Source organism: Bubalus kerabau, chromosome 8 (genome assembly GCF_029407905.1).
Source record: "Bubalus kerabau isolate K-KA32 ecotype Philippines breed swamp buffalo chromosome 8, PCC_UOA_SB_1v2, whole genome shotgun sequence".
Classification (NCBI taxonomy): domain Eukaryota; kingdom Metazoa; phylum Chordata; class Mammalia; order Artiodactyla; family Bovidae; genus Bubalus; species Bubalus kerabau.
The window spans coordinates 47,392,196-47,406,401 of NC_073631.1; the positions used below are offsets into that span (position 1 = coordinate 47,392,196).

The 14,206-nt window shown below is 44.5% G+C and overlaps 1 protein-coding gene across 2 annotated transcripts in view; it reads right to left on the minus strand.

Moving 5' to 3' along the window:
• NAPEPLD (N-acyl phosphatidylethanolamine phospholipase D) overlaps nucleotides 1-14,206 on the minus strand; it is a 57,541-nt gene that overhangs the window by 14,944 nt on the left and 28,391 nt on the right. For both annotated transcript variants that reach the window (XM_055590161.1, XM_055590162.1), the window contains exon 2: nucleotides 9,239-9,545. In XM_055590161.1, coding sequence (XP_055446136.1) covers nucleotides 9,239-9,545 — 307 coding nt within the window. The remainder of the gene's footprint in view (nucleotides 1-9,238; nucleotides 9,546-14,206) is intronic.

A 14,206-nucleotide genomic window follows, 5' to 3' on the forward strand; every position in this document is an offset into this window, starting at 1 on the left:
GCAGGTTTCTTAAAAAACTAATTATTGCTACATTTGATCTGTAACCACACACCTGTGCTTATATCAGAATGAAACTGTAATGAGAAGACATTCGTTCACCTGAAGTTTCATTGCAACATGCTTTCAAGAGCTAAGAACTGGAAGCCAGGCCCCAGCTGTTCATCATCAAACAGATATAAGAGGAAGACATCAAACGGATATAAGAGGGGGCACTCAGCCGTGACACAGTGAAGTGAGTCCGGTCACAGTGGACAGGAAACACTCAGAAGGAGCAAGTCAGAAAGAGAGCTAGCACATGCTGTCACCCCCAAGAACAACCTGAAAACTGAAACAAAACACCAATTTGTAAAATAGAAACAGACTCACAGGCTTAAAAAGAGACATTTAGGGTTACCAAAGGGGAAAAGCTGGGAGAGAGAAATAACCTTGCAGTTTGGGATGAACATCTGGACACTGACAGATATAAAATAGGAAAAAGGACCCCCCGCCAGGCTCCTCCATCCATGGGATTCTCCAGGCAAGAATACTGGAGTGAGTTGCCAAAACTTTTCCAGGGGATCTTCCCAACCCAGGGATCAAACCCGGGTCTTCCACACTGCAGGCAGACACTATCATCTGAGCCATCAGGGAATCTCAAAAGGGAAAAAAGCTGACTTTATTCCCCACATGCCTGGCTGTTTGGGGCTGGTATTTCATCCCTGGTATCTGAGGCTGGATCCTAAGGCAGGACTCTCATGGGGCCCAGGGAGCTGGGAAGGATGCACCAAGAAAGCAACCCCCTTGGACCTGTGGTGCCGGGAACCTCAGGCTGGGACCAGACTGTCTTAGTGCAGAAGGGCCATCCAACAAGTAAGCTAAAAGCTAAGTGCATGGAAAACAAGTCAGACCCCCTGGGATGCAAGAGCTTTGAAAAGTCAGCTAGATGCTACGTCTCCTGGGGCTTGGGGACCACACCTCCGGTCCCCTTTCTTGGAGACCCCACCACAGAGGACAGCAGCCTCAGCACCCATCCGTGGCATAAGCTGAGATGTGTCCCAGGGTTAAGGGTAAGGGGTGGAAGAATTGAGACAGCATCTCTTCTGGCACCCGGGGTTCCCAGGAACAACCCGGGAGCAGGTCTCACCCTAGTCGCCTTGTTCCCTGTAGAACCAGTGCCTGGAATGGGCAAATGCTGCTGCCTGGCCACAGCAACTGGAAAACTAGTGCTGAGGTGAACTGCCGCGTAAGACCTGTGCTTTTCAGGGAACCTCCCCTAGAGAAAGGTACCGGCAGGCAAAGACGAGAAAATACAAAAGAGGGTGAATTTCAGGATATGCAACGAGGTAAATTTTAGTCATAACGTTCTATCGGGGGAAAAAAAAAGCCTAGGAGCACCTCCATAGCTCATTAGTCGAGAAATGCAAATTCTAACTATAATGAGGGATCACCTCCCAACATTCAGAGAGGCCATCATTAAAACCTTTACAAATGACAAACGCTGGGGAGCCCCCCTAGCCTGTTCCTCAGAAGGTAAAGTGGTAAGAGCCACCAGTCGGACACTATGGAATTCCTTAAAAAATAATTAGAGCTAAATTACCTGCAATCCCACTCCTAGGCACGTATCTGAAAGAAACTATAAAAATGTGTACACCTGAAAATTCACTGCAACACGGTTTCAATAGCCCAGACTTGGAGGTCAAGACCGAACCGTCCATCGCCAAAGAGATGCATAAGGAAGACAGGGTCCACATATACAAGGGAGTATTACTCAGCCATGAAACAGAATGAATCAGACCTTCTACAACGACAGTGTAAAAGCTCTGGAAAAGCTCATACTATGAGAAGCAAGTCAGATAAGCACCAATAGCATATGAAAGCACCTCCACAACCCATCTAAAAACGGATACAAAGCCATCAATTTGTAAAATGGACTCACATCTCAGTATTTCTGAATCAAGGTGCTTCACACCTAAAACAAACATAACCATATTAATCAACTCTACTCCAACATGAGAACCCATGAACAGTATGGAAAGGCAAAAAGATATGACACTGAAAGATGAGCCCCCCCGGGTCGGCACGTGTCCTATATGCTACTGGGGAAGAGCAGAGAAATAGCTCCAGAAAGAATGAAGAGGCTGAGCCAAAGTAGAAATGATGCCCAGTTGTGGGTGTGTCTGGTGGTGAAAGTAAACTCGAATGCTGTTAGGAACAATACTGCACAGGAACCTGGAATGTTAGGTCCACGAATCAAGGTAAATTGGAAATGGTCAAACAGCAGATGGCAAGAGTGAACATCAACATTTTAGGAATCAGTGAACTAAAATGGACTGGAATGGGCGAATTTAATTCAGATGACCGTTATATCTACTATCGTGGGCAAAAATCCCTTAGGAGAAATGAAGTAGCCCTCATAGTCAACAAGAGTCCTGAAAGCAGTACTTGGATGCAATCTCAAAAATGACAGAGTGATATTGGTTCATTTCCAAGGCAAACCACTCAACATCACAGTAATCCAAGTCTATACCCCAACCACGGATGCCGAAGAAGCTGAAGTTGAACAGTTCTATGAAGACCTACAAGACCTTCTAGAACTAACACCAAAAAAAGATGTCCTTTTCATCAGAGGAGATTGGAATGCAAAAGCAGGAAGTCAAGATACCTGGAGTAACTAACAGGCAAGTTTAGCCTTAGAGTACAAAATGAAGCAGGGCAAAGGCTAACAGTTTTGCCAAGCGAACACACTGGTCATAGCAAATACCCTCTTCCAACAACACAAGAGATGACTCGACACATGGATATCACCATATGATCAATACCAAAATCTGATTATATTCTTTGCAGCTAAAGATGAAGAAACTTTACACAGTCAGCAAAAACAAGCCCTGAAATAATTGTGGCTCAGATCATGAGCTCCTTATTGCAAAATTCAGACTTAAACTGAAGAAAGGAGGGAAACTAGGGCTTCAGGTATGACCTAAATCAAATCCCTTATAATCATAAGGGATTATGATTCCATACAGTGGAAGTGAGAAATAGGTTTAAGGGATTAGATCTGGTAGACAGAGTGCCTGAAGAACTATGGGCAGAGGTTTGTAACACTGTACAGGAGGCAGTGACACAAACCATCCCCAAGAAAAATAATTGCAGTAAAGCAAAATGGTTGTCTGAGGAGGGCTTACAAATAGCTGGGCAAAGAAGATAAGTGACAGGCAAAGGGGAAAGGGAAAGATAATACCCAACTAAATGCAGAGTTGCAAAGAATAGCAAGGAGAGATAAGAAAGTGTTCTTAAGAGAACAATGCAAAGAAATAGAGGAAAACAATAGAATGGGAAAGACTAGCAATCTCTTCCGGAGAAGGCAATGGCACCCCACTCCAATATTCTTGCCTGGAAAATCCCATGGACAGAGGAGCCTGGTAGGCTGCAGTCCATGGGGTCGCTAAGGGACACGACTGAGCGACTTCATTTTCACTTTTCACTTTCATGCATTGGAGAAGGAAATGGCAACCCACTCCAGTGTTCTTGCCTGGAGAATCCCAGGGACAGGGGAGCCTAGTGGGCTGCCGTCTATGGGGTCGCACAGAGTCGGACACAACTGAAGTAACTTAGCAGCAGCAGCAGCAGCAATCTCTTCAAGAAAATAAGAGATACCAAGGAACATTTCATGCAAAGATGGGCACAATAAAAGACAGAAATGGTATAGACCTAATAGAAGCAGAAGAGATTAAGAGGAGTTGGGAAGAATACACAGAAGAACCGTACAAAAAAGATCTTAATGACCTGGATAACCGTGATAGTGCAGTCACTCATTTAGAGCCAGACACTGTGGAGTGTGAAATCAAATGGGCCTTAGGTAGCATTACTACGAACAAAGCTAATGGAGATAATGCGATTCCAGCTGAGCTTTTTTCCTAAAAATTATGCTGTTAAAGTGCTACACTCAATATGCCAGCAAAATTGGAAAACTTAGCAGTAGCCTCAGGACTGGAAAAGGCAAGTTTTCATTCCAATCCCAAAGAAGGGCAATCCCAAAGAATGTTCAAACTACAACACAATTGCGATCATTTCACACATTAGCAAGGTAATGCTTGAAATCCTTCAAGCTACGCTTCAACAGTACGTGAAACAAGAACCTGCAGATGTATGAGCTGGATTTAGAAAAGTCAGAGGAATCAGAGATCAAATTGCCAACATCTGCTGGATCATAGAAAAAGCAAGGGAATTCCAGAAAAACGTCTACTTCTGTTTCACTGACCACGCTAAAGCCTTTGGTTGTGTAGATCACAACAAACTGTGGAAAACTCTTAAAGAGATGGGAAAACCAGACCACCTTACCTGCCTCCTGAGAAACTTGTATGCAGATCAAGAAGCAACAGAACTGGACATGGAACAGACTGGTTCAAAATTAGGAGATGAATACATTAATGCTGTATATTGTCACCCTGCTTATTTAACTTATATGCAGAGTACATCATGTGAAATGCCAGACTGGGAGAAGCACAAGCTGAAATCAAGATTACAGTGAGAAATATCAATAACTTCAGATATGCAGATGACACCACCCTTTTGGCAGAAAGTGAAGAGGAACTAAAGACCCTCTTGATGAAGGTGAAAGAACAGAGTGAAAAAGCTGGCGTAAAACTCAACATTCAAGAAACTAAGATCATGGCATCCAGTCCCATCACTTCATGGCAAATAATGGGGGGGAAATGGAAACAGTGATAGACTTTATTTTCTTGGGTTCCAAAATCACTACAGATGGTGACCACAGCCATGAAATTAAAAGACGCTTGCCTCTTGGAAGGAAAGCTATAACATACCTAGACAGTGTATTAAAAAACAGAGACATCACTTTGCTGACAAAGGTCCGTCTAGTCCAAGCTATGGTTTTTCCAGTAGTCATGTATGGATGTGAGAGCTGGACCATAAAGAAGGCCAAAGAACTGATGCCTTCGAACTATAGTGCTGAAGACTCTTCAGAGTCCCTTGGACAGCAAGATCAAACCAGTCAATCATAAAGGAAATCAACCCCGAATATTCATCAGAACGAATGATGCTAAAGCTCCAATACTTTAGCCACCTGATGCAAAGAGCCAACTCATGGGAAAAGACCCTGATGTTGCAAAAGACTGAGGGCAGGAGGAGAAGGGGGAGACAGAGGATGGTTGGATGGCATCATCAACTCAATGGACATGAGTCTGAGCAAACTCAGAGATAGTGATGGACAAGGAAGCCCTGTGTGCTGCATTCGTGGTGTCAAAAACAGTCAGACGCAACTGAACAACAACTCCAACATAAATGAAAAATTAAATGACGACCTAAAAAGGAAACAAGCAGACTCTATTCCCGCCTCATGCCTGACTTTTCAAGGCTGGTATTTCATCCCTGGAGCCTGAGGGGTTGTAAAGCTGGACTGTCATGGGGCTCAGGGAGCTGCGAAGGACATGCCAAGAGAGTAACCCCCTTGGACCTGTGGTGCCTTGTACCCTGTAATGAGACCAGAATCTCCTGATCCAGGAGGGCCATCGGAAAACTAAGCTAAGCTAAGTGCAGGGAAAACACGATAGACCTCTGGGTTGCAATAGCTTTGAGAAGTCACCTGGCCTCATGTCTCCTGGTGCTCCAGGCATTCCCACCTACAGCCTCCTTCCTTGGAGTCCCCACCTACAGAGGACAGCAAGCTCAACACAGCGCTTTGGCAGGGGCTGAGATCTGCCCAGGCTGAAGGGTAAGGGGTGACAGCATCGAGACGCAGCCCAGGTGGGTGTTTCTTCCGGCGCCGTGGGCTCCCACTAACAACCCAGGGGCAAGACTTGCCCTCATCTTCTAGTTGCCCTTTGTGACCAGTGCTGGGAAAGAAGAGATGCTGCTCCTTTGTGGACACTTCCCAAAATAACAACTGGAAAACCAGGAGTGAGGAATTGCATCGCAAGGCCCACAGAGCTACTGTATTCATGACTTTCCCTCATGCAATGTGCTGTCCTAGGCAATCAAGAAGCTCTCAAGAAGGTCATTTCAACTGGCAAATATTACTCACAAGGTTCTTTTAAGGAAAAAAGCCCAGGAATAGATGCTCAATATCACTCACCATTAGAGAAATGCAAATCAAAAGTATAATGAGGTATCATCTTACACCAATCAGAATCACCAACATCAAAAAGTCTACAGAGAATAAATGTTGGAGGGGGCTTCCCTGGTGGCTCAGTGGTAAAGAATCTGCCTGTGAATGCAGGACACATGGGTTCAATCCCTGGTCCAAGAAGATCCCACATGCCTCAGAGCCACTAAACCTGTGTCCCAGGACTATTGAGTCTGAGCTCGAGAGTCCGGGAGCTGCAAATACTGACCCCACGCGTCGCAACTACTGAAGCCCGCTCACCCTAGAGCCCAGGCTCCTCAAGAGAAACAACCGCAATGAGAAGCCCACACACTACAACGAGAGAGCAGCCCCTCTGCTCTCTGTAACTGAGGAAAGCCTGTGCAGCGATGAAGACCCAGCACAGCCAAAACTGAATGAACAAATACATAAAATTAAAAAATAACAAAGAATAAATAGTGGAAAGGCCATGAAGAAAAGGGAACCCTCCTATGTTAACTGGTAACAGCCTTTATGGAGAACAGTATGAAGGCTCTTTAAAAACTAACAGTAGACATGCTATATACCCGGCAATACCATCCAGAGTGTCCATCAGAGAAATCCATAATTTGAAATGACAAACGCATCCCAACAGTCATTGCAGCACTATTCACAGCAGCAGCACACGGATTCAGCCAAAATGTCCATCAACAGATGAAGAAGACAGATGAAGATAGGTCAGGAAGATGTGGTGCAGATCCATCTAAGGGAATATATGCTGCTGCTGCTGCTGTGTCGCTTCAGTCGTGTCCGACTCTGTGCGACCCCACAGACGGCAGCCCACCAGGCCTCCCGTCCCTGGGATTCTCCAGGCAAGAACACTGGAGTGGGTTGCCATTTCCTTCTCCAATGCATGAAAGTGAAAGGTGAAAGTGAAGTTGCTCAGTCGTGTCCAACTCTAGCGACCCCATGGACTGCACCCTACCAGGCTCCTCCGTCCATGGGATTTTCTAGGCAAAAGTACTGGAGTGGGGTGCCATTGCCTTCTCCGAAGGGAATATATACTCAGCCATGAAAAAAATTGAAATTATGTCATCTGCAGCAATGTACATGGCCCTTCCAATGATCATACTGAGAGAAGGAAGTCAGACAGAGAAAGACAAATAAAATCTGGTATCACTTTTAGGTACAGTTAAGGAAAAATGATACAAATGGAGTTTTTTGCAAACAGATAGACTCGCAGACTTGGAAAGCTCAGTGGTGGCTGCTGTAGGCACAAGAAAACCTGGCAGTGAAGGATAAATTAGGAATTTGGGGTTAACATATAGACACCATTAAATATAAAACAGATAATCAACATGGATCTCTGTAAGGAATAGGGTACTCTTGTCAATATTTCAGTAATACCCTACATGGCGAGAAGCTTGTAAATCAACTATGCTGCTGCTGCTAAGTTGCTTCAGTCGTGTCCAACTCTGTGCGACCCCACAGATGGCAGCCCACCAGGCTCCCCCGTCCCTGGGATTCTCCAGGCAAGAACACTGGAGTGGGTTGCCATTTCCTTCTCCAATGCATGAAAGTGAAAGGTGAAAGTGAAGTTGCTCAGTCGTGTCCGACTCTTCGCAACCCCATGGACTGCAGCCCACCAGGCTCCTCCGTCCATGGGAGTTTCCAAGCAAGAATGCTGGAGTGGGGCGCCATTGCCTGCTATATTTTTAGAGGCTGTGGCCCAAATACCAGGAAGCAATTTTACCCAACAGGTAGACTACCCATCTTGGCCTCCTGCCCTAATCCCCTCTTCTCACAGCTTGACTCCACGTTTCTCTTCATACCGGGTTCTCTAGAAGAAACAAAAATGTTCTTGTTCCTCCCATCCACAAAGTTTAAACATACAATAACGTTTTATTTATTAATCTCCTGACTCACTCTTAAAAAGTGCTGGGAAAATATTATTCATGCTAATTCTGTTAATTAGGATTAATAGTATGTACATTCCTTGGCATTGAAGTGACAATATGGGTTGTGTTTTGTTTTTTAATTCCATATCCTTTAAAGAAAAACGGACACACTTACCTAAAAGATCCAACGTCGCCACTACCCGCCTACTCCCACCTCCTGCCTCACTGCGGGTCAAGCCTTAAGAAAGTCCTACTGCAATTGGGAGCCGCCCACTCCCAGCCAAAGCGAAATCTCATTCATCTAATAAACCGTGGGCCAAAGTTTGTTTCATTGTAAGTATAACTGGCATATTGAAAGGCCAGGAACCTACTCTCAATTTTTAAAGGAATGGAAGGTTTTTTGATGATTTTGATGATTTCTTTTAAAATTTTAGCAGCTTTATCCAAGAATGAAGAGCCAAGCACTCTAGGCTTAACCCTCATAATCCATATTCCAAAGCATGGGTTAGTACAATCTGGAACACGTCATGCACTCTCACCTTTTGTGACCTTCTTCATGCCACCATCCACTGGGAAAACCATTGCCAAATACTTTTTATCTTTCTAGGCCTACCTCAAAGATCATCTCCTCTATAAAACCATTTCCAATCCCACCAGTCAGAATCAACAGCTTCCTTCCCTGCACTTTTAAGACATTCTGTTCATACTTCCAGCTGCTACCAGATCAGAGCTAGTTACACACACGTGCACTCTGCGGCTCCACTATGAATGTGAAGGTACCTTATTCATGTCATCTCTCCACAACCTTATCCTATAAAAGGGCTCGATTACCTAACTGGAGTGTCATAGTATAATTTACAGCAAAGTTAAGGAATACATATATTAAGAGAAAATACATGGGACTTCCCTGGTGCCTCAGTGGTAAAGAATCTGCCTGCCAACATAGGAGACATGGGTTTGATCCCTGGCCTGGGAAGATCCCACATGCCGCAGAGCAACGAAGTCTGTGCAACACAACTATTGAGCCTGTGTTCTAGAGCCTGGGAGCTGCAACTCCTCAGCCCACACGCTGCGATTACTGAAGCCCAAATGCTCTAGAGCCTATGCTCCGCAATGAGAAGCTGCTGCCAACGAAAACCTGGGCACCGCAACTAGCAAGCAGACACAGCTTGCCACAACCGGAGAAAAGCCCACACAGCAAAAAAGACCCAGCGCAGCCAAATAAATCAATAATTTTTTCAAAAAAAGAGCAAATACACAGCACTCGGAAGACAAACACTACCTCTTTGGAGCATGGAACACTGCTGTGATCTCTTTCCGTTATCACCCATCTGAGAAGACTTGGAATAGAGGGATTTTTCCACGTTGGCCAAGGGTTAACAAATCTCCCATCCTTTCCTTTCTTTGATTTAGTTACATCTTCTTCTAGTCTGTAATCCAGTTTGAAACTCTTCCTGGAAAACCTAGAAGAATCACTTCCTCCAGAATTCCGTGAATTTTGGCGCTTTCTTACTGCTTCTTTAGGATACTGGTTACTTGTCATCAGGGGCTGGTTGGTTTCATTTTCATCCATGTTCTTTGGTGAAGACCTAAAAACAAAGAAAGCAGAGGGAAGAAGAATATACTGAGTTTTAAAATAAAGAAGTTAAAACATACACATGCTGTTATGCCTCTATTAGGCTGAAACTTTTTTCCTGCAAAATATCATTTTAGAATCCCCTGTTGCTGCTGCTAAGTCGCTTCAGTTGTGTCCGACTCTGTGCGACCCCATAGACGTCAGCCCACAAGGCTCCCCCATCCCTGGGATTCTCCAGGCAAGAATACTGGAGTGGGTTGCCATTTCCTTCTCCAATGCATGAAAGTGAAAAGTGAAAAGGAAGTCGCTCAGTCCTGTCCGACTCTTAGCGACCCCATGGACTGTAGCCCACCAGGCTCCTCCGTCCATGGGATTTTCGAGGCAAGAGTACTGGAGTGGGGTGCCATTGCCTTCTCTGAGAATCCACTGTTATTGCTTGCTAAATAGAAAAGGTGTTTGCTTTCCTTATTACTGCCAAACATTTTAAAAATTGCTTATGTGTTGTAATTCAAAACAAATCTACTTCACCAGCCAGCACTGAAACATAAGAAAAATTTCCATTTCAATAACAGTCTATAGAATAAAGTAACTTCATGAATTTGTAATATTTCATATCTGCATTTTTAAAATATCATGGTTAATAACACATAATAAGAAGGATTGTCTTAGTTCTTCCAGGATATTTCACTAATTCCAATGACAGTACAACCCCACAAGGCCTAGTTATTTTTACTTTGAAGACAAACTGCTGCTGCTGCTAAGTCGCTTCAGTCGTGTCCAACTCTGTGCGACCCCACAGATGGCAGCCCACCAGGCTCCCCTGTCCCTGGGATTCTCCAGGCAAGAACACTGGAGTGGGTTGCCATTCCTTCTCCAATGCATGAAAGTGAAAAGTGAAAGTGAAGTCACTCAGTCGTGTCTGACTCTTCGCGACCCCATGGACTGCAGCCCACCAGGCTCCTCCGTCCATGGGATTTTCCAGGCAAGAGTACTGGAGTGGGGTGCCATTGCCTTCTCAGTTGAAGACAAACTAACGCCCTCCAAAAAGTGCACTGAGTCCAAACACCAAAAAAGGAGATACACATTAGTTGAGAGACATTTCATCAATGTAACAGGTTAACAATACAAATTTCAATTAACTCAGATATAGAACCACAAGCATGAATCCTAGCTCTATGAACTTAAGCAAGGGTCCTATCCTCTCTGTGCCTTGATTTCTTCATCTAAAAAATGGATATGATAATAATACCAGCCTCCAAAGGGTTATTAAGAGGATTGAAAGAGCAAATGCAAGTAAAGCACGTAGAAACATGCAGGCAAAATGTATACAGCAAATGTAACACACGTGTATGCACATCCTCACACGCGTTAGTCACACGCATCAGGCTCACCAGCTCAACAAACCCAAGCCGTGGCTGCCGCCCTCTTCCTAACTGCTCCTACGCCCACTTACACCACGTCCCTCAAAGCACTGAAATCCTTGCTTTGGGGCTATTCAGGATTCCAGACACATTAAAGTGAGGAACGATGCAGTAAGACTATCCATTCACCTGCCATGGATTTCATCCCTTTCCTATTCTGTGAAACGAACATTTGCTTTCTGAGAAAAATAAGCACAAATAACAGAGAGCCAAGCATTATGATTTGATTTCACTGGTGTTTAAATAGAAATATTACCAGGAAGAAAGGGAAATAACTCAAACCCCAGGATGAACACGTACACGTGACCAAAAACTTTTCCCCCAAAACTGTCTGGAGTAAACACTTCATGGTCCAGAGAAAAAGTGTATTAAGAAGCCATAGCTGACGAAAGCTGAAGCACCCACTTCCGCTCAGGCATGGCTGCTAGTGGGAGAGCCCAACAGCTACCACAGGCTAACCAGCTTGATGTCTTGGGCAGGTGACTTAACCTTTCCAGTCCTCCATTATCTTATCTGTTAAATACCTACTTATCTAAAGTGAGGCTTCAAAGGATTAAATGACATAATATACATAAAGTGCCTGCTACTCACCCAACTAATTCTTTATTCCCTAATCCAGTTAACATCTAAAGTTGTTAACTTCTATTAGAAAGCAAAGGATCTGGGAGATTTATCTCAGTTCCTCCTCTAGAATAGCTTTACCTGGGTTATAATAAGTTTGGGTCCAGGTCCTTACAAAGTTTGGGTCCAGGCAGAAACAAAAACCATCCATTTAAACCCTACTTCACTGAAGAGATGAAAATACACAGATACAGAGTTTAAGTCACTTCTGGACAAGATAATATGTCTAGCCAGTGGCCGAGCTTGACCTCATGCCCACCCCTGGGATGACTAACAGTTTGTGAGACTGTGTGCACTTGTTACACACAGACATTCATATAGACACACACATGTAATAATTCTACCAAATATATAATAAAGTATCGATTCATTGTTTTCAACAATCAAGAGATGGGGAGAAAAAAGAAAAGGGAGCTCTGATTCAAAACCAAACAAAAAACTCAAAGCAGGGTTTTCAGACAACACCCAGTTGTCAAATGTACCTGGAACATAAGATGCAAGAAAGGCTTTGAGAGTCGGGGTGGTAAAGGTGTAAGGATGGGATGAAAAGGACGGGCCTGGGGCTGTGACATTGAGGAGGTCTGGCTACACTCAGGCAATGCGGAAACACTAAAGGCACTTAAATAGGGCATGTTTGGGGACGACAACTCTGGTAGCAGGATAAAAACAAAAACGGAGTGGCTAAAACCTGGAGCCAGGGACAGAAATGAGCGAGCAAGAGACAGAAGAAACCCAGAACGTCACTAACAGTGAGGCTCTGTGCTGCATGTTTCACACGCTGCATTTAAATTAACATCCCCAGCAAAATTTCAAGGCAGCTATCATAATCATATATTTTTAACTGAAGAACTAAAAGGCAGAATAGCAGATCAGGCAAAAGATGATGAGACGGTGATAGTGAGAAAGGAAAGATTAATTCGGAGAGACAATAAAGAAGCTGCATCACTAAGACCTGAGAGTCTCTGGATGGTGGCCAACTTTGGCCACTTTGTAGGGCAGGTTGGGGCTAGGAGTTAAAAATGGGATGAGTCAGAACTGGAAGCCTACTAACCCAGTAAAGGATTAGGGGAAATTAAGTACATGTTTCAGGTGTGGAAGAGAAACTGGATCTGTGCCCCAGTGAATCTGAGGCAGGGTTTGAGATCACAGGGAAGGAAGGATCCAAGGTGAGCACTGATACCCAGTGCAAACGGATCTCTGGGATCCAGACTGCTCTGGGGGTGATGAAAGAGAGAGCAAAGAGGCTTCCAGGGGCCTAGAGACCGAAACAAGGGTGAAAAATGGGTTTGGGGACTGTTTTCTTCCTGGACAAGAAACTTTTTTAAAGTTGTCTATTCACATGGAACCCATTTTTCCCCCCTGACTCAGGCTTTCATCCAGATTAATCCTTAGAAGCAGGTCTCCACCAAAACCTATCCTCTCTTAACATACCCCACCCCTAACACATACAAAATCCAGACTTCAGAAGAGAGCTTTTTAAAGGCATATCTTTTTTTTTTTAAAGAGGGGGATGTGGTAAAGGGGAACCTCTAGAGAATGTCCTTTGTTCTCAGAATGAGGACAAAGTCAGTAAGATGGCCCGTGAGGGTGCGTGCTTCCAGCTCTGCCCCAAACACGGGCCCCTCATCTGCTTCCTTCATCTGTCTCCTCAGACGCATCACACGCCCCCGCAGGGCCCCTTGCCGCCAGTGCTGTGCACACGATCCTTCATGTATCCCTGGGGTGAGAGGAGGGAGCAGCATATGGACACCGCTGAGTTCACAGGATTGTGCACGCCCGTGACGGCGCTCAAACAATGCAAAGTGCTGGCGCATGATGCACCGCTGCACGCTACCACTCTTAAGCGTTAGGTGGTCAGAAGGAACCAGAAGAACAAAACCTCAACTGCGACAACGTTCCTTTGGAGGAAAAGTACCACAAGTGCGTCTGGTGGATGTGCCCAATGACGAGCTTTGTCAACAGATGATCCAGCGACCAAGGCAGCACCAGCCTGCGGAGACGCACAGAGCTGCTGGATGGCTGGGTCATGCCCAGGCTCTGCATCGAGTATCACCCTGGTGGTCACTCTGTAGTGGATACAGAACAATCTCACAAAGACCATCCACTGGATCCTGGTCTGCTGACTAGCTTTCAGCTTTGTAAACTTAGAAAATAAATCTAACTGAACATACCCAGGTTGGAGTTTCCTTTTTCAAATGTAGCAGACTTCCCAATTATTTTTTGTTATATATCTGCCTCCAAAGTTAACCATAAGTGAAAATTCTGCCTTGATTTCCGGCCAACACTGAGTACAAGGAGAGAGGCATATTCATAAATGTACACTGTCAACAACCTGTTACAAAAGGGGTCTCAAAAGTTGATGAGGATCTTTATATTATACTGATTTTCATCCAATTTAAGACACCATGGATTCGTAAAGCAATTGTTTTAGGTGCCACTTAGAAAGTTAAAATGTTATCAACGAACTAAACGTAAGACCACATACTATACAACTCAGAAGAAAACACAGGGAGAACACTCTTTGACATAAATCGCAGCAGTATCTTTCTGGATCAATCACCTAAAGTTAACGAAAATAAAAATAAAAAGAAACCATTGGGACCTAATTAAACTTAAAGGCTTTTGCACAGCA